Source organism: Thunnus albacares, chromosome 1 (genome assembly GCF_914725855.1).
Source record: "Thunnus albacares chromosome 1, fThuAlb1.1, whole genome shotgun sequence".
NCBI lineage: Eukaryota > Metazoa > Chordata > Actinopteri > Scombriformes > Scombridae > Thunnus > Thunnus albacares.
The window spans coordinates 33,673,746-33,701,144 of record NC_058106.1 but is presented as its reverse complement, the minus strand read 5'-3'; the positions used below and the strand labels follow the sequence as shown (position 1 = coordinate 33,701,144).

Genomic DNA, 27,399 nt, shown 5'->3' with positions numbered 1-27,399 from the left:
AGATTTATTCTCTTTTTTTATTAATTGTCAGAGTTGTGACAGATGCAGTGCTCTGTGCCCTCATCACATGCCTTGTGGGACCAGTGCACTGCACCCACACTTCCCCAGGCAAGGATGAGCTGAATGTCTCCCCACACACAAGACATTCCTCATCCTTGTCCTGGGAAAGGTGCAGAACCTGCTGTAATACACAGTGTGACAGCAGGATGAAAGAAACAGCTGTTACGACCGTCCCGACAATGACTGCTGACAGTTAAACTTGACTTACTTCTATACTGAAAAACTCTGACAAGGCAAACTACAGGATCGTTAAAGTACTAAAAAATCTGTCGAATGATCATGACTATGACACATGAAACAATAAACCCACCTTACTGTACTGTTATACTTAAAATAACAGCTTTTCAGGTAAAACTCTGTGAAAGTATGATGTATGCAGGTGATTTTTTTGAGCTTCTGGCAAGTGTTACGTGCTGTACGTGCTGGCAAAGTTAGACGTATCAAACTTGTGTAGGCTCGGATAATTGCCTTGTTACTTTAATCCTGTGTTACTTTCATACCAGCTAAACCCTACATTTACAGTATATAGTACTAATTTGTAAAAGCAAACATGTTGAGGGAAATGTAAAGCCACCCAAATTACACTGGCTGACAACATAAGGACTATATGTTAATTAACATATACCATATATCAAGGCACAAAAATGTTGATACTGAACATATAATAAAATGGTCAGTGACACTGTATGTATCTTTTCCCACCAATATCTGATTTAGCAGTATAATATCCACTTGTAATGACAGCATTATTCTTCTTTTTATGGTTATGTCGAGGCAACCAGCACTTAGGTAAGGTTAAGGAAAGATCTTGGTTTAATACAGAAAAAAAGTTTGCAGGGACTTGAAGCACGAGACATGACATGTATTAACATTTAATCAAAACCATCAATCAAACCAAACCTAAGCATAACCCTAACCCTTACCCTAACCCTAACTTGTCCAATAGCTTTTGTTGCCTAAACCTAACCACACGCGATACTTTGGGATATTATCCTTGGTCTCTGGTGTCAATGTCCTGCATTTTATGCCCGCTGTCCACTCTAACCACATTCCTTCAACTTAAGTCTGGCACATAGACGTAACGCTCCATTCATTTGGAAAAAAAACAAAAAACAAATGTTGCCTGTGAACATAATCCAGGCGGCAATTACATTTGTCATTGCAACGTAATCAGGAAAACAATTTAGTAGCTTAATTTCTAAGAGACAGGGTTGTGAGCAGATGAGGCACAGTCCACCTTATCCCCTCACAGCAAGAAGAATATGGACCAACACATCATCCCACTAATGAGGCTCCTCCCTGTGGCCCTCTGGCTGCTGCCTGAGGCTGCTACAGATGTGATGCAGTGTAAAATCACTCTGTCTCACTATGTCAAAGTCTGTCTGTGTCTCTGGACGTCAAACTATTATTCTCTCACTGTGTATATCTCATTCACAAAAGCTACTGAAGAATTTTTAATCGCTGTAAAATCCTAAATGTTTGGAGCAATCAGACTCCAATATCAAACTAGAAATAGATACATTTTCTAAGGAAAATTTAGCATGTACTGTCTTCTGCGGAAATATTGCAGCTGAAACATTGAACACAGGGTAAATGTCTTGATGTTAAGTCTTGGATGCCTCTGAAATTTCACCAAGTTAACTATTAAATAAAATACTGATAAAAATAACTGCACAGGGTTATTTCCAGGAGTTGCTGTACAGTATATTTGTACATGCACACATGTCTACATCTGGTCTACACTTGTCTTAACATTTAAGTACAATAGAATACAATAAAGTAGTATAATATCATCATGAAAGTAAAATTCTTCCATGCACTTAAAATGTTTTGTTGATGCAGGGTTGGAGGAGTTTCCCTTGAAGCCTCACCAAAGGCAACTTCTACGATCTTCTCCATGTTCATCTCTGTGTTTCTACCTCAGCCTGTATCTACTGTATAGCTGTCAAACTCTTTGTCAGTCTACATGTCTCTGTCTCCACATCTCTTTCTCTGTTTTCAGTCCTTCACCCCATCTCCATCTCTGCTGCCCTTCCCTACTGTGTAATGAACAATATCACTGCTCCACTGACTTCACTCCACTGGCGTGTATACTGTAGCTCAATGGGAGGTTAAGAGCTTCTACATATAAAGCCGATGGGAACAGAGCCGATCTTTTCATCTTCCTCCCTTGTTGATACATTCATCTGGGTTGCCAGGTTTTCTCCTGTGGGCTGAGAGCTGCCATAGATCCACTGCTGGGTCCTTGTGATTCATTTTCTGAAAGGCTTTAGACTACTCCAAAAGGACCAAAAACTGAAAGGGTGGCCTTACACTTAAGGTTCCTTTTGGATTAATAAATGATTTCTTATTCTTATCCTTACAATGAACTCTCAGTTAAAATTGTAAGGTACAGACTGTACTGCAAAGTGGGTATTTGAGTTCAAGTTGGCTCATTTTGTAAACGCATAGTGCCAGAGGTTAGGTTCTGTCCAAAGGTAGCGCACTGGCAGGCTGAATCTGTAAATGTGTCCACATGGATGATTAAATGAGGTTGTTTTTACAATGCTGTTTATTCAGACTACGATGCACAGATGTTCTTTCTGAAACAACTCCAATTTTCAGTCTCTGGAGAGAACTGACTTAATGTTGGGCAGACGCCACTGAGCATGCTCGGGGATACAGTTCAGTGTTTAGACTGCTGAGAGGAATAAGATATGGCTTTCATTTTCGATGGAGTTTGATGTCATACACTATAGGCTGTCAGGCTGTGGTTATACAAATACTTTGTGGGATACATTCATTCTTGGTTTTAGTCTTTCCAAAAAGCACAGATTTAGTGATTTGCAGGTTATTAGTTGTCCTTGAACTGTTGTTTTAATAGAATTTCTGTGGTTGTATATAGCTTAATATTTATGTAGGACCTGCTTCACATTGAAACATGGTAATTGAATTGCTATTGAAACAACAATTATATGTAACCTAGATGTCTAAAAAACTGTGAAATACCAAATATATGCTATACTCACTGAGCACTTTATTAGGAACATCTGTGCAATCTAATGCAATCCAACCATAAGCGTATATTGTATATACAACTAACCCCCTTCCTGCTCTTACAGTACTGTAGTTACTGTAGCAAGCAGGTAAATAAGAATAAATGAATAATAAATAGATATCAGTAGTGCAGGATAGTGTTGCATCAGTTCATAAGTGCTCGGCTGTGGACTGTGGTCACTGAAACTGCTCCTTTAAACCGGCAGGCTGTTAATATTATGCACATTTATATTTCACAGACTATGAAGTAGCAGCAAACATAAACCGGGTTGTAGTTTCTGTCTGAGGACACATTACTGTAAATGCTCCATGTGACATTTTTTCCGTGATGTGATGTTTCAGTAGGTTAGTAGGGCTAAGATAAGTGTAATTATGTAAAGCTCGGCAAGCCAGAGGATTCTCCCGAGAGCTCAGGGATTATTTTAACTATGTGTGTATTAATTCCCATTTCTTAGCTGAGCTTAAATTTACAGCTCTTCACAGTCCGGGCTGTCAGAAAGTGTTCACATATCCCCATTGGGAAAATCCACAGATGGAGCAGAAGTGAAGCCCTACAGGAAGCAGTAGGTGCTCTTGAATTCATTGTAATGGAAGGAAACAGAGGGAAATGTGAAATGCTGTTTGGCTGCTTTCCTTCCTCTAGCTGTAACAAAGATTGATAGTGTGTGTGTGCGCACATTGTACCTTATACCACAAGAAGGTCACCTGTCCACTTCATTGCTAGAGACAAAGAGAAAGGAGGGCTGTTCACACACGCAAACACACACTTGTACTAGGGTTGTGCCCAAATACAAATATGTTGTTCGACAAAGCACAAATAGTGGGTTTTTTACAAACATTTATTTTTTACAAATGTTTTAAAAGTTATTTCTATTCGAGAAGAAAAAAAAAAACTGTGCACAGATCAGTGAAATGGCTATTTCAGTCTGACTTCTCTGCTCTGCTGTTACGTGTATTAACAGTTTCCTTATGAGTTTATGGTCTCAATCGCTAGTCTTCTTCAGTACATCATGATGTTCATTTTGTAAATTATGGTCCCATTTAAAGTAAAATAGACAATAAATCAGGATATGCTTTAAGGCATGGCTACGTTGTGTTTTACAAGTCGCTACCATGGCAACAATGTTGGCAATGGTCAAAATGCAAACTGGAGGCTTCAAAACAGGAGTCCACAAACCAATGGGTGACGTCATGTGGCTATGTCCATTATTTTTTTTACAGTCTATGACTTATACACACACACACACACACACTAGCTAGCAAATAGCTGTAAGGCTATTGACCAACAAGAATTATTAACCATGTGTGAATGAAATGAGCTTTTATTACGTCTAAATAAAAAGGTCTTACAAGGGGGTGATGGATGGGGTTTTAAATAACGTGCTCTCCATAAAAAGAGATTCAGAGTCCCGGTAGAATTGGGTATTTCTGTGCTTACGTTTGGTGCTTTGAATTATCACAGGGCTCAGATCAGATGAATGTTATTGTTCCTCAGTGTGAAGGTTTTTAATTTTACCTCTTCATTCCTGCTGTTCTCACAGGTGGATCCATCAATTGGATTGTTACCAAAACAGCCTGACTTTTGGGAGAAAAGGGGATAAAATATCATCTAAATATTGTAATTTGATTTGACAGCTCAGCAATAGAAAAGTGCCTATAATAGTGAGTTCAATCAGTTGGTCTGTCCAACACTTAGTCCAGAGCAAGATGTCACAACAGTTACTGGTCAGATTGCTGTAAAAGTTAATCTGGATATTCATTGTTGAGACTAATGGATGACTAATGCTGATTTGCACCATAGGATCACACATTTGCCACTATAACAGCATGTCTCAAAAAACAAATGACTGAGAGGATGAAAATTCATCACCAGAGGATGGATTTTTATGTTTTCAGTGACCACTGACCTTTCCTGTCATGTCACCATTGGGCCCAAATTTAATTTTTCAGTTTTTCTGTTTTTTTTAATGCTTCCCAAAGAATGAACCTTTTCCAGATTGGATACTGCATTTATGTAGCTCTCACACCACCTTCAGATCAAAATGTTAAGATAATATAACATTTTATTTATCCCCAGAGTGTAAATTTATATGTTATAGCAGTACAAGAAACAGTCTAGAGAGGTAGGAAACAGATTAGAAATAATAACACATGACATTTGAAAGCTAAATTCACTATATTCATAACAATATTTACACTATATTGTGCACAAGGCTGCGCAAATATATGTGCAGAAGAGTGTTATCTTTACCTTCAAGATGCATTGTAATCTAAGCAAATTGCCATCAAATTGCTAAGTACATTCATGTTCCCAGAAGGATGATTCCTTATCATTTTATTTTTTTAGCCACATTACTTGTTAGGCTTTAAAACAGCAGGAAGATCATTCCTGTTGTGATTGAAATAAACACCTTTTAGGGGCAAGTTGTTATAAATGCACACCTCTCTGCCTCTAATGCTAAACAAATTGTTAAACCATTATGTTTTATTGATAATTTTTCATGCTTTTCACGCTTTACCCTCAGCTGAATGAAAACACGATAAGAACTTCCTTTTAACATCAGGCTCATGAAACCCTTTCAAAGCTCAACAGCTTTATACAAAAAACCCAAGGCTGTGTTTTCAAGCCCGGAGAGTTGACATGCAAGGATCCCTGACAGCACTTAATGTTGTATACACAACACACAGGGACAAAATAACAGTGCATAAAGTTCAAGTCCAAACAGGCAATGATGATATGTGACTGTTTATATTGTTGCTATTTTTCTCTTTGTGTTCCTCCTCATTCCAACACCTTGATGGAGAGATGCTCAATCCAAAATTGCTTGATATGGCAGGTAATGAGTTTATTGAAGTTAATGAAGAACAAAACTGTACACAATGGAGGAGAGAGAGAGAGAACATTTTTGTTACCTCATTGGGACCTTTTGAACACCGACCTTATCGGTACCAGTAGTCCTCATGGGGACCAAAGCCCAGTCCCAATGAGGCACAACATCATTTCTGAAATCCTAGTTAAGGTCAAGGGTAAGGTGTGAATGGAGGTTAGGTTAAAGTTAGAGATAGTCATGAATTGGTTATGGTTAATGTTAGGGTTATGATGTCCACAATGAATGGAAGTCAATGCAATGTCCTAACAAGGATGGCTCTGTGTGTGTGTGTGTGTGTGTGTGGGCGCCAAGTGAAGCAGTGAGATAATTAAAGGTCTGTGTGCCCTAATGAGCAAAGTAGTGTATGTTGAATGATAGAAAGGTGAGGATGTAAATATCACAGAGGTCACCTGGGTGATGCAGTGCAGTCAGGAATGAGAATTATTTTGTTGCGTTGGCTCTGTACTGCAGCGCATTTGATTCAGAATGAATTTAAAATTAATTTATCATTTAAAGGATAGGTTAAGATAAACTTAAATAAAGTCATCTTATTTAATATTTTGTTGCAGATCTTTGCAGTCAGTGACTATTTTAAGTCATTTAGTCAGAGATGCTCTGCAACCAGCCTCACTTCCTGCTTGTTTCAGGAACTCTTTCTGTTCCCAGCTCAGTCACACCAGCATTTACTGGATATTACTGAAGTTTTGGATCGAAATCAATTCATTTCAATTGAAACGCTGAGATCAGCAAATTTTCTCACGGAGGCTAAGTAAATTTCTGTGGCGCTTTGTGTAGAGTTCAACTTTGGGGAACTTTGATATGCAAAATTCACGCCGTTGACCGATTGCAACCATCATGACAGTGTTGACCTTTAAGGGAACAAAGAAAACCGGAAAGTCCGCAGTGGAGGAAGGTCTCATATTAGCAGTGTTCTACTATTCAAGTTTATATAACTTTGCTTTGCAGAATGAGAAGCAACACCAATAGAGATTTGCGTCTTTGTAACCCTTTTGCCATGAATGAAAGTAGCCACAACCAACAGCTACCATTGAGTGGTCACTAATACTAAATTTCCAGCACAACCAAAGATGTTTAAATTATTAATTATTAATAAGCAAATGAAGCACATGATCAGCTGGTTCAAGATCAAGAGACTGACTTCAGTCAAGATCGTTCCACTGTTTGGCCCTAAGAAGTCCTTGGTTGTCTTGTCTGTATTTTTAGGCTCATTGTTCTGCTGCATTGTTCTAAAATTAGTGGACCGTGTATAAAAAGTCTAAACCAATATGCATGTAAACTGCCTCTAACACCCTTAAAATTGAAACTAGGTGCTTTATTTCAGAGTCATTGTTTCAAATCTAACGCTGTTGAGCAGAGAGTCAAAACAATGACAAACGTGTCACTAAAGTGTTAAAATCATAAAATACGTGAAAACCAGAGAGAGATGAAGAGAGGCAGATAGATAAATACTGAAAACCCAAACTCTTAGAGATAAGAAAATAATAATTTCTCTCAGAAGATGAGAAGAAAATTGCAGCACCTGGTATACCTCACAATTAAAACGGTAGCGTTTTGTAGTAGCAGTGAAAACCATCTTGGATGAGTCAATTTTCATAAATTATGGAGAGACGTGTTGAAGAGCAGGACAGAATTATTGCTATCAGGAAGGCTGGCAGCACTGTCGCTTGTTATTTGTGTACTGTAGATGTGCAAACTGGGCGTTATTATTTATTTTCTTCTTTACAAAACCGTCTTCACAAAGAACATAAACATGTATATATACATATGCAAAACACGAAAGAAAGCATTTTGTTTGAGACTCCCACATACTGAAGTTACAGAATGTGGAGTCTGAAAACATATCTATAAGAGAATAGCATATACTGTATATCATGAAATTAAAAATGAACGGATGGCTGAGAAATCTTGCTTAATTATATTATTATATCATCGCGCTTTGATCCTTTTTTGCACTGAACATACATTGCAAATGCATTTGACAAAGGATTAATTTGAATAGTTACAGCGACAGCAAGATTTGAAGCGACATATATAAAGCGCGTTCATTAGTCAGACTGCTGTATAAGTGATATGTGGTATGCATATGTTGTATATTACAGCTGCTGGCAGGTGTAAGCCTTCACTTTGAAGCCTTGATGAGTGATGGCTGCTGCATTCTTTTGCAGGGTTAAATAAAGAATCTCTGCCACCTCGGTGTTTGCACACAACTCCAACAGCTTTGCAATCATGAACTGTTAGTACAGGAATATAATGTGACAAAAACAATGTGATTACTTTGTCAGTGTGTTAATTTCTGTTTGTTATGGTCCTCCTTTCAAGATTCACTCAATGAATTTGAAGCTAACGGGAGAATTAAGAGTCAAACAGCCACAGAGTGAATGCTATACTGTATATTACTTTATCTGATCTGATCTGATCTAAGGCACTTATGTCTCTCCTGTAGTCTCCTTAGGGCCTATGAGTACACTTACTTCAATTGCCGTATGTTCTTTGTATCATTATCTGGGCTTGCACCCTAGTAATTTTGTTTTCAATTAAAAAAATTACAATTAAGATTTGTTTAAAGACTCACAGAGAAACAGCTACAATGCAGAAAGTACAAAACTTCCTCTCTCTGAGCATAATAGTTGTTATACCAAGACTAAAGATTGCAATATGAAATGGCACATTGATGGAATAGATGCAAAATTTTAACTCACTACTGCAGAGATGTGCAGTTCGATTCACAGCAATGGTATCTCCAGTTTGGGATCCGTGTGCTTGTTGCATCAATAGCAACTCTTTCTAGTTGGTCTTGGCACCTGCACAGAAAAGGGGTCAGGGATCTGCATTGCAACAGCATTCTTTATCAATATCAGTGGGTTCTTTTTCCTGTATGTACAGCAGGGATGCAAAAAAAACCAATCTCACTCAATCATGATATATCTAGGATTGAGAGGCAAAGAGCATCAATTTGAAAAGTTAAAATGTCACTCTTTGGTCTGTGTCTTACCGTGGTGTTGACACTCCCTGCGCTTAAATATGAAATTAATCAGTTCTGTTTATTTTTATAATTTAATAATGTGGGAGTATTAAAATGAATCCCACTGAATTGAATTAGGTGCGGTTTTTGAATCTTAATGATGCACTGAATCTCTGAATTGCACCTCTAGCATGCAGTATAACCAGCCCTCGCACGTGGACACTCAGTCTCACATGCACACGCACAGTGCTGCTCTTTTGTTGAAGGGTTATCTGCTCCCAGCCACCAGTCACCTCTAATCTTTGTATGTTTCAGTGGGATGTCAGATAGGGAATCTTTTGGTGTAGCTCTGACCGGATCTCTGACCTGAGAGACTGGCAGAGGGCAGCTCTCCAAGCAGCTGTCACGTCTTATTACCTGCAGCGCACCGGACCAACAGCACAATTGCAACACACACTGCTAAACGGCTCACCCTGAGTTTCTTATTTTATCCATACACAGATAAATATGTGCGTGTTCATAAGACAGGGCCAAAGGTGTCAACCGTGACTTTCACAATGGGGGCTGAAGAAACACAAAAATGTTCAAGATCAAAGGGCCAGATTGCTTATTTTCTAGGGATGGGAAAACTGTATGATGTCATATGGCAACTGCTCTCACAGCATCAGCTCTATATACTGGGTAAAAAAATAAACAGATTACACAAATCTTTACTAAATACCATACCTTATGCCCACAGCTAGCTCATTTCATCACAGTGGTATCTAAGGTTGGTTCTGGTTGCTTTATATAGAGTTAATCAGTTAGTCATGTGACTTTACACGTACATATACTGTAAATCACAGAAAAAACTATGCAAAACTATGTATTTTACAAAATACAATATTTGCTTTTAACCCCTCAATAAAAAATGGATGTAAAGTTTACATAACCATAAATACAAGACATATAGTACATTATTACATATTATACATATCACATTTTAACCTGCCAGTCTGTAAAATGGTTGAATTTCCACTATTCATCATAGAATAGTTATATTATAACATTCAAAACCACTTTTTCAGTCTTTTCTGTCTCTAAGCCCCATAAGTTATATCCCTCCTTCAACTAAATCTCATATTGTTCAAATACCTTGTTTGATGGTTGTTGTTGTTTTGACACTCACGCTGGTCCTCACTTGTTACTTGTTCCTAAATTGGAACTATGGAATTGTAAACAAAGTTTGGAATCAGAGAACATGTGTATTAAAGAATAAACACGTTCATTAAGGGAAACACTTTGATGAAAGGAATATTCCAAAATTACAGGAAATATGCTTGTTAGCTTTCTTACAGGGTTTATGATTAGAAGATTATTATCACCTGTTAATATCATCTATTCAGATTAAATCACTAAATGCATCTTGGGCAGATTAGATAGCTGTCTGATATTATAAAGTTAAAGTGGAAAATGTGGGTATTCTACCTTTGTATGACAAATAAAGAGAAATTTATTCAGGAATGTAGTTTAACACAAAGACAGACAGCAGCTCCTTAGCTAGCAGACTAATCTTACACATCCAATTATTACAAAGGGCCACTAAGGACCTCTGAAATGCTGCATACACTCATTGTGTCAAGTTGTTGTTGTTCAAGAAATAACTTTACCACAATATCATTGTGGGGTTTTTTTTTTCTAACCCCCGATATTGTGGTTAGAACAAAAAAAATACTGGGAAAGTGCCCTCTAAGGTGCCCCACACAGTAGAGCAAACATGATAAAATGCCCTCTAAGGTGCCAGCACAGTAGAGCAAACATGATAAAATGCCCTCTAAGGTGCCCGCACAAAGGAGAGAACATACCAATATTCTGTAATTTCTGTCTTAGTTATGGGTAAATCAGGTAGTGATTTACTACCTGAGTGCTCTACAGAGTGCCTCTGGAATGATGTGGCCTCACGGGTGCCCTTTCAGAGGAAGAAATGTGATAGTGCCCTGTAAAGAACTCCTACAAGATGTAATGCAGTGCCCTATGAGCTGCCACTGTAATGGGGTGAGCAGGAGGTTCTGTATGGGTGCACTTCTAGTGAACAAAAAAGTGGAAAAGGTGCTATTTAGCGTTCTCCTAAGTCTAACATGGAAGTGCAGAATTGTGTGCCCTTTCAATAAAAGAAAAAAACATGAGGAAGTGCCCACTAGGTTTCACTGTATGGGAGAAAAATATGGTGAAGTGATCTATAGGGTGCACTGTATGGGAGAAAAACATTGTGAAGTGCCTTTCCAGTGAAGCACATGAGATATTTTGCCCTATAAGATGCCCTTATACTGGAGTAAACTGGCCATTACGGTAGAAATTAATATCCTTTATGTAGGCTGACCATCAGGAAATTAAAGCACCCTTAAAACATGTTGTAGTTGTTGTAGCTGACATTATTCCATTCAGTTGATTTTGGCAACCCTAGTTTGCTCAGTCACAGCCCCTTTTAGATTATTCTGTTGTCTTTGGGTTACTGAAGCTTAAGCTGTAACCTTGATCCTATGACAATTTGTGACGTAGGTCACATAGCATGTCTTTTTTGCAATTAAAACTAGTCTATGGCTTAAATATTAATACGGATGGCTTACTAATGTATGCAGACTGTATTTTCTAAGTTGGTTTTATGTTTAGGTTTGTCCAAAGCTCTATAACAAGCTAAACAAAATTCTAGATATATAGTAGCTAGCTAGCTAGATGCATATTTAGTCATCTCTATACTAAATATTTGGTACAAATTGGAAATCAATGTTGTTGTGTAGTAAACCCATAAAAGGAAATCAGAGTAGAGTTATCACGATAACAAAAATATGACGTTGATATGATACCTGCCTAAATATGTCAATACCAATACTGGAACGATAGCACAGCAAAAACCTAAAACATCAAGAATAGTAATGGAATAATAGATGACAACATGGAACTTAAAATTCATTGTTTTGTTTTTTTTATTAATTGAAAAAGATAAAATATGTTGACAATGCAAGACAGTGGAGGTTGTGAAAAGAATCCATACATTTCGGTTTGATGTAGATTGTAAACTAGTTTTGAGAGAGATTGTTCTCATTGTCAATTTTAAATCTAATTTGACTAAATAGAAAACTAGAAAATAAGCTCAGTAGAGTGCAGACCCCTGCCATGGTGTACTGAATCATTTGTGTTCAGTCTACTTTAGTGCACTACTGTAGTGTGCAGGCTAATCATCCTAGGTTTGAGTTTCATCACCATGAAGTGCCAGACTTACAGTTAATGATGTCATTTATGTTTATTATTTTCATGCTCAATGAAATTGTAGTTTATGTCCTGTTAAGTGTTTTCTTGTTTGTTTTTTCATACATGTAGGTGTGTTTTTGACAAAGAATAAGTATATTTATAACATGAATAATTGGATTATTGTAAATAATAAGATCAAGGTCATAGTGTTATTAAAGGTTTTACATGGTATGCAGTAATCTGATGTCCTTTATACTTTAGTTTATGATTTCTTTAATGGTCAACTTTATATTTGCACCCAGACATCACATTAAACAGACTCAATACACCTCCATGGTGGAGGTCTGCACTCTACTGAGTGCGTCTAGTGATAATGACAATTATTGATAAAAATGTACATGCCATGATTCACATTACCAGTACTGACTGAGTGTAAATTGACAATTTATAACTGGTGTTGTTGATCTGCATACTTGTGAACGCCTGATTTTTAGCAGTTTGCAAGTTATGGTAAGTTAACGTTAACATTGCGTATGTCTGCCACATTGGTAAGTTAGCTAATAAGCTAAAGCCAAATTAATTAGTTAGTCCCTTGGGGGCACTTCATATGTCATCGGTAGCTCAGCTTTATCTCTGGGGAACACCCCAACTCCGGGAATGATGTCCAAATTAGGAAATGTGCATCATGTAGCAGGTGGATGTGACTCCCCTTGTTGAGACCTGCTGATAGACATAACAACGGAGCAGAAGGGAGAGTGAGATAGAAATGTAACTGACTTGCATGCTGGTATTTGACATGGGGTTTTTTTCTTCCCGAAAACAAATAATTTTTAAAATATTTGTATCAAACAAATATTAGTAAAAAAAAACAAAAAAAACAACACTTTTGTGCTTTGCTGAATAATGTATTTGTATTCAGGCACACCCCTATACCGTGCAACACCAAATATATAGTATTCTTTTCTCAAAATGTGTTTACACCCCTTTAGCTTGGATTAACTTGCACTTGTAGAGAGGGAGATAAGCAATGGATTGGCCGAATGCCAAGAAGAGAAAGAAAATTGAGGACACTACAGAGGGATCTGCAAAATGCAGCTAGAGGCAGCAAGAGAGGAGATGAGAGAGATAAAGGTATGTTTGCATTAGCCATTAGCAATTAGAGGAATGCACAGCTGAACTTAAACCTGTGCCTAGGCATGTTAAAAAGTTTTTAAAATATATCCTCATGAAACTGTTATGAAATCAGAATCAGGTTTATTGCCAAGTAGGTCAGCACATACAAGGAATTTGCCTTGGTGTTGTTGATGTGCATTACAGTCAAAAATATACACAAAGTTAAGTAATCCTAAATAATACAAACAAAAACAAATTTACAATAAAAAATATGTAAAATATATTCTAAGTGAGAAGAGCTGATACAGGTTTTAAGTAGAAGAGAAGATGAAATTTACAAAAATATTGATAAGAAGTAAAACAGTATACTATATGCAGTGTGCAAATAATAATAATAATAATAATAATAGTGATACAAGTTGCATTAATGTAATGTGCTATATTCGATCAAAGATCACAGATGTGCAATTATAAGATTATTGGGATTTTACGTTAGTATAACCTGTGATGTCAAGGGGAGGGATAGAGTCTGTGTGGGAGACAGACTGTGGGGAGGCCATGATCTTTCCTGCTTGCCTCAGTGTCCTGGAGATGTGCAGGTCCTGGAGGGACGGCAGATTGCAGCCGATCACCTTTTCAGCACAGCGGATGTTATGCTGCAGTCTGCCCTCGTCCTTGGCAGTTGCAGCAGTGTACCAGATGGTGATGGAGGAGGTGAAGATGGACTGATGATAGTGGTGTAATAGTGCACCGTCATTGACTTTGACGGGTTGAACTTCTTCAGCTGCTGCAGCAAGTACATCATCTGCTGAGCCTTCTTGATGGTCCTGGCTGACGATGGGTCCAAGGAAGGGGAAGGACTCCACAGTGCCAACTTAGGAGTCACACAGAGTGAAAGGGGCGGTTTGGGCTGTGTTCCTTCTGAAATCCACAACCATCCTGACTGTCTTTAAAACGTTGAGCTAGAAACTTGTTTTGTCTGCACCAAGTCACCAGATGGTCAACCTTCCACCAGGAGCTCGACGGATTGATGACTGGAGGTGCAGCTGTTGGTGTACAGGGAGAAGAGAAGTTGAGAAAGGACACAGTCTTTGAAGAGAACCAATGCTGATGGTCCGGGAGTCAGAGACGTGTTTCTCCATCTTCACGCGCTGTCAGACAGGAAGTTGGTGATCCACCTGCCGATGGAGTCAGGCACGTGCAGGACAAACAGGATCCTGGTGTAGGTTCCTGCAGAGTCCAGGTGCTATGTTTACTGCATTGTCCACAGACCTGTTGGCTCTGTTGGCAAACTGCAGGGGGTCCAGGAGTGTGTCTGTGGTGGTTTTAAGGTGGGACAGTACAAGGCACTCAAAGACTTCATTGCCATAGAGGTCAGGGCGACAGGTCTCTAGTCTTTAAATCCTGTGGTCCTTGGCTTTTTGGGGACAGGGATGATGATGGAGGTCTTGAAGCAGGCTGGTAAGTGGCATGTCTCCAGTGAGGTATTATAAATGGAAATCTGGAAGAAAACTTTTTGAGTAACAGACAAAACATTGCCAGTGACAACTGCATAAGTTGACCAATCATTCTCCAAACTGAAGCTGATCAAGACCCAAACAGATGTGGAGAAGGAAGGCTCTCAGATCTTCTGCTGTTGTCCATTGAGAGGCACATCCCCGTTGACCATAACAAGATTGTTAACATTTATAAACTCATGGCCAAAAATAATTCTTCTTTGATTTCACCAATCTTGCTTCTCGCTTCCCTGACAAGACTGCACAAAACAGCGAATTCTCTAAGTGTTAATAGTACCATGTTTTTACTATAGATGTGTTTGAGAAATAAACATTTAAAATGTTACCCATTCCCTGTGTTTTGTTACAGAGATGAAAAGTAAATGTTTAAAAAGTTAATCCTTTTTAATACAGAGTTATTGTTTTCCTTATATTCTGAATCACCCTGTGATTAATGTTAATATTAATTGGGGTTGTAGCCTTTTTAACAAACATACATTATTGTTCTCTGCTGATGGAGGCGCATTGAATGTATCAGATGCCCTTTTTATTTTTTCACCCCTACCCCTCAGACAGCCTGAGTCCACCACTAAACTGTTAAGACTCCACAATCCTCTGTGAAAAATGAACAGTGGCCGAGCTTTAAGCTACTGTTTTTCTTGTTGATTTGCTTGAGATATTAGGGTTTCCTCCTTCGGCGAGAGTATGAGATGTACACAGACATGACAGTTAATGAGCAGTCCCTTGCCACCTTGCCCTGTTTGCTACGGTTTGCATTTAGGTGATTGAAAGTGTGACTGAAGGTCACGCTTTAAACATTAGGGTGTGTGTGCAGGTCGGGTCTTACAGCCAGAAGCAAGAGAGCTGCAGATGAGGAGCAGAGCTCACACCATACATAATGGATGAGAGAGATTTACTCTCCCGAGAAGGAGTGAAGACCTAACGCCTCTGGGCTAGGCATGTATATGCACGCCGCTCGCCTGGGACAAAGCGAGCTGGGTAGGAACGGCAGAATGAGTGAGGAGAAGAAATAGAGAAGTGCACGTAGGAAACAACTCTGCTGCCAAATGCTGTGATTTCTAAAAGACTTTGATCCCTGCTGTGGCAGACAGGCTGCAGAGATGTTGGCTGTCTAATGTGGGCAGCCACTGACCCAGCTCTGCTGATGTGGCGGCGGTTTGCTCTGATTGGATCAACCTCCACTGTTGAAACTAGAACAGATCAAAGAGCAGGCAAAAAAAAATCAAACAACACAAATGAACCGAAGTTTCAGGTTCATGTTCATAACCAGGAAAGTAATTTAGACTGATGCTGATGCCACTGTATGTGTGTTTGTGTCCTCAGATATCGATGAGTGCGCAGAGGTCCTGATTGAGTGCCACAACCACTCCCGCTGTGTCAACCTGCCCGGCTGGTACCACTGTGAATGCAGAAGTGGTTTCCATGACAATGGCTCCTACCTGCTCGATGGGAGCTCCTGCATTGGTGAGCATACACTGAATTGAAAACATTCTTATCACTACTTCAAATACCAGCTCCTCAGCCTCTGCATGCCTGCTGCCTAGTCACTATAGACTTTTTTTTTCTTCTCTCTGTGTCCAATTACACAGGAATTCTGAACATTGTCATTCCCTCGGAGGCTTCCTCTTCAAGTCTCTATTATCTCTTGTGTCCTACATGAACCACTGATTGTCATTCTTTGTCATATTTATCCTCATTGAAAATCTAGCATATAGACTTAAGCACAGTGTGATGTAATGTATGGGTGTATGTGTGTGCGCTCTAACATGCTACCCAGCAGGCTTACAGGAAGTCTAATCAGTGGTCTTCTCACCTTCACAGCTCGAGATCAAACCAGTGTGAAACCCACACGCGCAATGCTTATGAGATATTCATAAGAAACAAACGTCAGCCTTGTGCGGCTATTAGATCTTTATGTTGTGTTCCCTCTCCCATCTGTTAGCCCACAAAGACAGGAAGAAGCAGAACTCACAACGAAAATAAAGACACACCAGGCATGTGTGTTTCCTGTGACAAGTCTGTAATGATGATGGATAGAACATTCACACTGCACTGCAGCACTCATTTGCAATATTTTCACAGATTCTGGGCATTTTACAAAGTCACTGCACATTAATGATCTCCTGCAGCAACAGTTTTTAACAAGTGATGTACAGTATTTGCCACTGTCTTGGATTTTCCTCTTTAAGGGTAACTACACACTCAAAATGTGTAAAAGTTTCTGTGTTACCTGTCTTACAAGACTACTACTATAAGACGCTGTCCACTGTGTGTGTGTGTGTGTATGTGTGTGTGTGTGTGTGTCTATTGGGGAGTGTCAGCACATAGCCACGGCTGTTTATCGTGGGTAACGTCACTGTTGTCACAAATAACTTGTTAAGCTCTGAACACTGTATAGCACAGTTATAGGTGGGCCCATGTGTTGTGTTTACTGCCACAGAAAAGGAATAAATCTTTGCATAAACATGGTTCACGTCGCCTGCCTGCCTGCCTGCCATCTCTTATCAGACTTGCTACCTGCAGCTCTGTATGAGAGGCACAAACTGAGGCTACAGTCATCCAGTGTGCCGGACCTGAACCTCAAATCTTGCCTAATAAGTCACGATTAGGGAGGGGCCGGAGAATTTGGCTGAACTGAATTTTCAAATCTCAATTTTGAACCCATATGCCAACATAACCCTGTGTGATTATGTGCACAGCGTAAACAAAAGATTATTGTGTGGTTACCCAGTAAATCATGGCATGATTTTGATGATTTATCATCATTAAGCCAACACTAATTATGAAGCAAAAACTAAAAACAATGAGCAAAAATCAATATGTTTTCAGTTTACTCCAGCATAGAGGTTGTTATTCTTACTATCACACCCAGATATTTGTTCTGCTACTCTGTCAGATAAAACTTTCAGAAAGATGTGAATAGCTTAAATAAACAATGTGCGTCTTGCACTTGTCAGGTGCAAAACTACATCAGCAATTATCTTTATTATTTGATGGGCCATGGATATCTGTACCAAACAGCAATCCATCCAATAGTTGTCAAGATATTTCACTGAAAACCTAAAAAGACCATAGGATTCATCCTCTGGGGACCATGAATGTCTCTACTAAACTTCATGGTAACACATCAAATAAATTATTTTTGCACAGTTTTGACACTGAAGTTTTGCAGCATGAAATTTACCAGAGCTTATAGTCTTGTCACTGACATTACATGAAGGTTTTCAGTGGTTCAGCATGTTCAGCTCAGACAAACTAAATATCACTCAACAAATCCGAGGCACTGCTTTTACTTTTGCCTATGCACCTTTGTTAAATTGTAATGGATGCAGCGAATAAGACAGCATGGCTGAGTGAAATCCTTTTGCTTTCACTTTTAAATCGCACCTTCGCTTCACATCTCTCTCACCTTTAAATCAAAATGCAATGTCAGCAGTCGACTTTGATTCATTTACTTTGAGGGGAAGAGGTATGATTTCAGCATATTCCCCCAGAAAGTGGTTTCCCTCAAATTCAATTCATAAAGAAAGTGATAGACACATGTACTGTATATGTCTACAGTAGCTTCAAGTCACATTACTACACGGAGTAAACAACATCGAGATTGTCTTTAAAGGCAGCTCACATAGTCTTATCACAAAAACTTTGCCCTTGAGATATCCTGCTCTCTCTCAGAGTAAGACAAACTTTGTGTTCCTCATCCAATTAGTGATTTAAATCTTACCTAAATCACCTGCAGAACAACACTACCTCCACTGCAAAATATAATTAACGTTTTGCCATGTGTGACTTAGTGAAAATGAACTGTGATAGTTCAGTGTGATGTTTTTTTGCACAAAATCGCATCTTACACTTCAGCCTTTGGGTGGAGGAGGTGGCATTTTGTAAATCTACTAGTTGTTACCTCAGTATTAAAGAAAACAGCCAAGCAAACTTTGATAGACAACTCACCAAACAGACATGTGATGTTACATCCGGATATTGTCAGGAGGTAAACTACAGTCCAGTAGTTTGGTTTGGTTTTAGTGTCAGTCCCTCTAAGTCAGAGCCATTTTTTAAAAGCTGCAGTTTTGTGTTGATTTTCAACAATCATAAAAGGACAAATCCATCAAAAGAAAAGAGGAAACACGGACACAAATCAACAGGAGCTGAAAACAGACTAGAATATAAAATTATCATCTATTATTAACACCAGTTATTTTTTTCTTATGCATGTTCTTTTAACATATTCCTATGTCAAAAGGCATTCTCGGGAATGAGGCAGGTTGAGAGAAAAGGGATATATACCACAAATGACAATGTAATGTGTGGGTGGTTATTCCCTTAAGTGGTAATATTAAAGGAAAACTCACTCCCTGTATGCTTGCAACATGGCTCTGAAAGGCTTGTATCTTACTCCTTTGTTGAGGATGGCAGCTGGATCCACAGTAGTTACAATGGATTCCAATGGTCTATAGAGACATAGTGAAATAATGTACATAGAAAATCATTCCTTCAGAATAGGCCAATTCTGTCGGTGGTCCTTGTGTTAAAACCCTCATAGCTTCTCCACAACGGAGGTAAATACATAATAACACCTCTTCATGGATCCAAAGCTCTACCAGAGGTAGCATATTTAGTGATTTTTTTTGGCAAAGCATCGACACTAACATCAGATCAAAGGCGGAGAGATGAATTATGCTGCAGCGCAATTTGAACAATTTGATATGTTTGACGGGTTTTTTTGTCCTGTTTGAATCAATTGTAACTGTTGTGAATCAAAGCTAAGTACAGTTTCCATCCTGCACGAAGGAGCAAACTAAAAACTTTTCAGACCCACCTTTCAAGTCCAAAGGGATGAGTATTTAATACCCAAAAGATATATTTTCAGCAAATCTTCCTATTATTTGAAAATGTCTGAAATTGGTGAGTCAGAGTAGTGGTAATAACATGGATGGGCTGAGAGCAGTACATACACTGCACTATTTTTCACGTGGGCTGTCTCATCTTTTTACAAAGAAAACTTATGCCATCAGTGTGAGACTTATTATCACATAAAAATCAGACACGTAACTCATATTTGCAAGAAAGCAAATCAAACAGAGACGTTGCTCACATCAGTCACGAGTCTAATCGGACATGTTTGCGTGCTTGTTTGTGCTCTGTGAGGCTTTCAACAAACATATTCATGACTTTAAATATGATTTATACAATGTGATTAGTGAAAGCGCTGTCATTAACAGATGCTATTAATGACATGGCTTCTCCACACTTTACAGCATAAATAAAAGTGTGTGTCATAATATATATATATATATACTGTATGTATGTGTTGTGTATATTTGTCACTCGTTAACCAGACAAGTTCATGTAGCTGTGACATGTGTATCATTTCTTTCCCCACTATGCAGTATTAGGCTGGAAGCCAGCAGGGGGAATAAGTATGAATGACAATTTAACAGGATTTCTTCCCCTCCACAGTATCCCTCCAACAGACTCTCATGAGTCAACCAAACAGAAAGTAGCATTTTGTAATAAGCAGTCAGCTCAAAGCGGAGAGCGGCAGTACCAGTCAGTTAACCATATCAACAGCTACAATTTGGCCAAGAGTATGTGATGGCAATGCAGAAAATGGCAGAGAGCGCTGGGGATGAGAATTAGAGAGACAGAAGAAGAGGACGATGTTTTCAGAAAGCAGAAAGTCTCTTTCTCAGTGTCAGAACACGTGTGTATAATTTCTTCTAGCAAAAAACCTTTTTTCGGAAAAGGGGACGTTTGAGGAATATTTGAAATTTCTTTTCACAGAAAGCAACTGAACTTTCATATGCAAATCAACTGCAAAGCTATCAAAGACTTTATTCAAAAAATCCTAATAGGTATGTTAATGCTTTGATGAAAACTAACTAACTTGAAACTCGAGTGTTAGAATTGCTATGTTTTGCCTTAACAACAGATTGGGCAGTTATTCAGTGTTGGTGAATGTGTGCCCTCTCCAAGGACCCTCTATTTAAAGGATGTGATGTGTTTTTCCAATGAGCGAGTGCTTTGTTATCATGTTGGTGCTAATTCATGTTTGGCACATGGAGCAACTGCTTGTGCTTCTGTCAGGGTGTCCTGCTGGGTGACAGATGGATCCATAAGAGCCTTTTATCTATAAAGTGACTAAGTGCACTCTTACAATTTGGGCATCAAAGGGCAGTTTGGGCAAGATTAACATGTAATATAAAGTGTCTGTTCATAGAGACACATGAAACAAGAGAAACAAGAAAACCTAATTCAAAATCACATTTACATTTGTAATAGGCCTAATACAAATAGCTAAAACTCAAGGGTATACTGTGTGATTCACTCCATATGTGTAGATAAGAATGGTAATTTTTGTTATCATATTGTCATATTGTTATGTATTCAATATTTTTGTTTTAAGCAGTCTTTAATGAACACCATTACCCATAATCCCTGGACCATCACAGGTTAAACGTCACCAGTTTGACCATGGACCACAGACATGTCTGTATCAGCAGGACAGACAAGATTAATTGCCGTAGACCTTTTTAGACATCAGAGACAGCTAAAAAGTTGAAACATTGCATTAGAAGAGAGAGTGTTGGGTGATATTATATTCATGGCGAAAGTACCGCCGATGATTAAACCAATGATTAAAAAGCTGCAGCTTAGCTTTGTTAAAATCATGAAGGTTTCAACTTCTAATTGCAAGTGCTGTAGTGGATGCCAATTAGTCCTAGTATATTCTAGGATAGAAAACACCATGAATACAGATGACGATACAGAAGTGCTCAATAAGAGATACAGCAGAGGTACAGAGGTTAGCCCAGACATGACCTCAGAACTTGGCTAGCATGTCAAGTGACTGGTCAATTTTACACTGGCACTTTAATTTAATGTCTGTTTTTTAAATTCCACTGCCTACTACTTTCTAGCTAGTTAGCTAACTGTTAGCTAACTATTAGCCATCATATTCTTCTCAGTTGATTGATTTCCTCAGCAACAGACGTACCACAAAAATTAAATCCTGTTATTTCTTTTGGATTATTTAGAGAGCAGCATTCACAAAAAAAACACTGGCACATGAGATAATAGTGACATTTACTGTGTATGATGATGTTTTAGGTAAGCTAACAAAAACTAGCGTTTTAGTTAATACACTTTTAGGTGTCGCTTATGAGGGAATTGGTAAAAACGTCAAACTATCTAAAAAAGAATCAAACTGTATACACAAGAAGCACACATGCTGTGTACCAAACAAATTAAAAAAGTTCTAATCCATGTTTATCTATTCCTGTCTGCAGATTTTCCCCAGCGTATTCCTCTATTTGGAAATTAAGCTACACTACATTTATTCTTGTTCTCATCTCTCTCATCTCACATTTGTGTTGTGCAATGATTTGCTGTTGGTGTGTGTACAGTATCTGTTGCATTGAATGATGGTCTGATGTTAATGGGGGCTTTTGTGTGTGTTACAATGCACTGTTGAACACAGATATGCTGTGTTACATTATTTTTTTTTACATTGTAACACATTAACATTCTTGGAAAACCTTGTGTTATAATAAATCATGTCATGTTATGGATATACGACATACAGTAACATCAAAATGTTTGAATACATTATGTTACCTTGTTACAATATGTTGTGTTGTTTCAGGTTATTTTGCGTTTTCTTGTGTTGGATATTATAGTGTGCTATGTTCTTTTTGGTCATGCTGCATTGTGTTGACTTGGTCCGTCACGCTGCAATGCTTTACATTTCATTACTATTCATTATGTTGCATGTTTTTGCTTTGCACCGTGTTACGCTGAGTATTGTGGTGTTGAGGACCACAGCAGCTGCAAGCAGCAGTCCTTTTGTTTTATTGCGTTGACTGAGAGCTGCATGGGCTGCATCTCAAAACATGTTTATAATGCCTAATGCTTTAGGCGGAGACAGGTGGCTTTAATAAACAGATTGTGCATAAAGATGAGGATAATATGCCATAAACTCCCACTGTCTGCCTGCACGACAGTGTGTGCATAATTTACTCTCTCTTTTTGTGATGTACATGACCTTTCCATATGGGCTGCCTGGAGACATACCAAAGAAATATAATTTAAATACTCAAATACTGAGCTTTCTGATGCCTTCTAATTACCAACATCTGTCAGAGGGATTTATTTGTTTTGTGTGTGCATGTGTATGTGTCTATGCCTGTGTGAATATGTGTTTTCATGTACAGTACACTGTGGGATTAGTGCTTTCATGTGTAACAGTACATGTAGGTGTGAGTGTAAGTTTTTCATATGGTTGGCTGTGCTCAGCTGGATTCTCCAAAGGGCTTTTGTGTTTGGTTCTTTTTTTTCACAGCTGACATGTGAGAGTATGCTTCATCTGCGAGCGACAGCTTGTGGCTGAATGTGGTGAATGTAGCATGAAGCGCATTAATCCTTCACCAGCGGAGGTACAGTGTGTCTGACTAGCTGATGGGAATTTCATATAGTGTATGCAAATAGTCAGTCGCAGGCACAATAAATTCTCAGCTGAGCTGTTTTCCTCTCGCTCCGTATCCAGCAAACTTGATACTGCAAACAATTAGCATGTGTATTCAGCAGTGTCACAGTGTATTGCTTTGGCTGTTGTGGCTGGCCACAGCATCAGCCAAGCCTCATCATTTTCCACTGGAGGAAAGAAAAATTTATGTTGCATGATGTTCACAGTGTGAGCAACTTGGGCCAGAGGCTCTAAACATTTCTATGTAATCGTGTGGAGGTATAAGTAGTGTATTTTTGCTGCTTTGGTATTTCCTTTCATAACATTACAGGTTAACTACTACCTTGTAGATAATTAAGCAAACACACAAAAAAATTGTAATGTTCCATCAACGCTAATGATGGATGCAACTAACATCATCATTCTGAGCGTTGAGTTAGTTTGAGTTTTAAAGCTCTTGCGCACCTATAGTCCACCCACGCAAGTGTTTTCATTTATGTTGCCTGATTAGACCTCTTATCAGGACTGTGGGGGCATGTACAGAGTGTGGCTGATGTGAAAGCGCCGTCCCTCCCCTGCACCTGTTAGGGCTTAAACCATTTCCATTCTATTACAGGTTGGTGACATCACGTAATTCCCATCTTAGCCCACCCACATTCAACCCGACTAGAGGTCTAATTAGCTAGAGTAATTGAAAACACCTGTGTCGTTCAGTATCTATCAGTCAGCTGATCTGTCTGCAACACTTTGGTCCAGAGTCAAATATAACAACTAATGGATGTATTCTCATGTATACTGTATGTAACAAAACAATATAGGATCAATTGTCCACTTGAGGTTAGATTATGTTTTTATAAAATACTGCCACCAAAAAAACTGCCAACGTGAACGAACTTCTATGTTTGATACAGACACTCATAGACCTCAGAAGATGAATCTTAATTCATTTGAAAGTATGATCCAAATATATGATCCCTGATGTAACCCGCTATCATAAGCATGTTATCATGCTTGTGCTGAACATGCATTAAACAACATTAAAATTAGCATGTTGTGCTAACACTGATGTTAGCGTATTCAATCAATAAATCATTCAATCAATCAATCATTTATTAATGACCACAAGACCGAGGTTGGTGGAATTTGCTTTCGGTACAGCATGGTGGGTAAGCTCAATTCAACGGTATCAGTAACATCAAACATAGGCAGATATCAACATCACATCAACATGATATTAGACACATGACTAGCACAATAGACACAGATTACCATAAGACAAAAGTCACAGACAATATTTACAAGATTGACACAAGAGTTTTAAAAGCAGGTACATCTATCAGGATTAGTGAGAAGTGTGCAGAGTCCTTATTGCAGCGGGGAAAAAAACTGTTTTTAAATTGGGATGATTTGGTCAGCAGGAACAGCATCAGCCGGAAGAGGTGATTAGCAGGCTGAGAGGGTTCAGAATTTTTTTTTTCTTTGCTCTTTTGATGGTGTGTTTGTGTTATACTGGTTCAACTAATGAGAGATGGGTGCCAATAATCATAGATGATTTATTGACTATGCGCTACAGTTTTTTTGTGTGTGTGACTGTCCTTGCCGCTGTATCAAACTGTTATGGATGAGGTGAACATGCTCTCGATGATGGCTGCGTAAAACTGGAGGAGGAGGTTTTACTTTGAATTTTTTGGAGCTGTCTTTGCTGGGCTTTTTTTGGTAATGTGGTGTGTATTGATGTTCCATTGGAGTGTGTTGCTGATGTGTGTGCCAAGAAATTTGAATAAGTCATTGATGGTTCTCCTGAGACATGTATGTGTGTTTTGGGGATCGGGCTGTGCCTGAAATCCATAATGAATTTTTGTGTCTTAGATGTGTTGAGCTGGAGGATTTTATCAAGGCGCCAAGTGACTGCTTGGGCTGTCTGTTCACGGTATCGGTCCTCATTGTTGTTAGTTCAACTGTGATTGTGTGATCTGCATATTTAAGCTGTGGTGGGATGTGAAATGGTTTGTGTACAGGGAGTAGAGCCAGGGTGAGAGGACACAACCCTGAAAAGTGCCTATGCTGAGGGTCAGAGGGCGAGATGAAAGGCTATTCATTTTAACCCTCTCTTGCCTTCTTCACAGGAAGCTCCCAATCCACTGGCATATGCAGGGGTCACTATTCATGTCCAATAGTTTATTGAAGGGATTGAGCAGGTTTATCGTATGGACAGCTGAGCTGACGTCGATGAATTGGATGCCGGTTGGATGTCTCAGTGTTGTAGTGTGTGGTGGAGGGCTGAGATAACAGCATCCTCAACAGACCTGTTGGCGCGGTATTAATCTGTCAGTGTTTGGTGTTAATAGTTCCTGCCAATTAAAAAACAAATCAATACAATGATTTGATAGTCTGCTTTCAGCCCTAATGATGAAAGCAGCTAGCATAGTACAGCTATACTTAGAACTTAATGCTAGTAGACCAAATGTTAGGATGATGACATGATAACTTAAAAAACACTGGCCGTGCAAAGCATAACATGACACACCTACCCTATAACCACCCTACTCAACCCATTATATACCTTGTAATCCATTTCTCAACAAACCCAAATGATATATTTAAACTCAACATATCATCAAAGAAGACCTGGATAGATGGAATAAACTCCATCTCTCTTTAATTGGCTGCATTTCCACCATCTGTTCTTCCAAAAATATCTCCTATCTATCTATATCTTATATCTATCTATAAATCTATTTGCCATGACCCCTGTTAATTCACCCCTAGACTGCTTCTCCTCCTTAAATTCAACAGTCAATACATTTTACCGGAAAGGCCCAGGGTCAAAAGTCAAAAAATCCAAACAATACAGCTGGCTCAATTCAGCAATTTTTTTACTGCTATTTCAAATCCCACCAGCCTTATTTTATCCGACACTGGACAAACAACTCCAATTCTGCCTGGCTTGATACTGAACAGACCATCTGCAAAGATCTCCCCATTCAGCATATTGCATTCATAGATAAATCAGTCAAAACCCACAGCTGCTTCAAATTGAACACCATAAATACAACTCTCACTGCCTGGAGGGAATGACATACTTAACATCAAACTATCTCCTTCTCTTCTCACCCTTATCTGGCATAACCCTACGTTTAAAATCAATAAGGTACCCATCCGTTTCCCTGTATGGAAACAGAGAGGAATAACCAGCCTTGGGCATCTTTTCAGTGGCAACTCTCTCATGACTTTTGACCGTCTTAAACAAACATACAACTTATCCCACCACTGTCACTACCAGTACATACAGTTGAAAGAGACCGTAAAAAAGAAAATTGATATCCATAACTTCAACAACTTGACTCCTTCCTTACTACTAAACCCAAAATTACTATCACAGATTTACAAACTCTTTTCTCACCATGAAAATACTATTTCAAAACCAATAGACAAATGGACATCAGACTTGAATATACATCAATCACACATCAATTGGCAAACCATATGCGACAACACATTCTCCATGTAATACAACTCAAAAATTCAGCTAATTCAATACAAGGTCTTTTACAGAGTACACATCACCACTCACAAAATATGTACCATATGGGCTTCACAGACAGCAACATCTGCACACACTGTCCCAACAGACAACAGACAACAACTTCCATGCATTCTGGCTCTTGCACACCAGTTGGGCGGTTTTGGTCAGAGGTCATGGGAAAGCTGTCTGAGATTCTCAACTTCAGCGTCCCCCTCTGTTAGGTGATATCGCCTCACTTACAATCCCACAATATCTCCAAACGTTCATCTTAACCACATCTTACCACTGGCTCAGTTGGTTAACAGACAACTCAAACCTAGAAAAGTTCACATCAGCCCAAAAGATCAATCCAATCCCATTCCATAACACCTGGTCTCCTTTCCTGCAGTTCACACTGAGCTGATTCCTCTCTCAGTGAGTGCCTCACTCACTCAGATCTTCCCAATCCCAATATGATAACTCAAAATAACCCATAATATGCTTGCCCATCATGATGGGCACCGGATGTGCCGAAAAGACAGAGAAAGAACATTAAAACATACTGTTTTAGCAGGGAATCAGGGCAATGTGGAAGTCAGGCTTTTTAAACCTGTTGCCAGTCA

The 27,399-nt window shown here is 38.8% G+C and overlaps 1 protein-coding gene across 1 annotated transcript in view; it reads left to right on the top strand.

Annotated features, from left to right (window-relative positions):
- LOC122985162 (protein kinase C-binding protein NELL1-like) overlaps window positions 1-27,399 on the top strand; it is a 279,144-nt gene that overhangs the window by 239,498 nt on the left and 12,247 nt on the right. Inside the window, exon 16 of the mRNA XM_044355623.1 lies at window positions 16,131-16,271. Within this exon, the coding sequence (XP_044211558.1) occupies window positions 16,131-16,271 (141 nt within the window). The remainder of the gene's footprint in view (window positions 1-16,130; window positions 16,272-27,399) is intronic.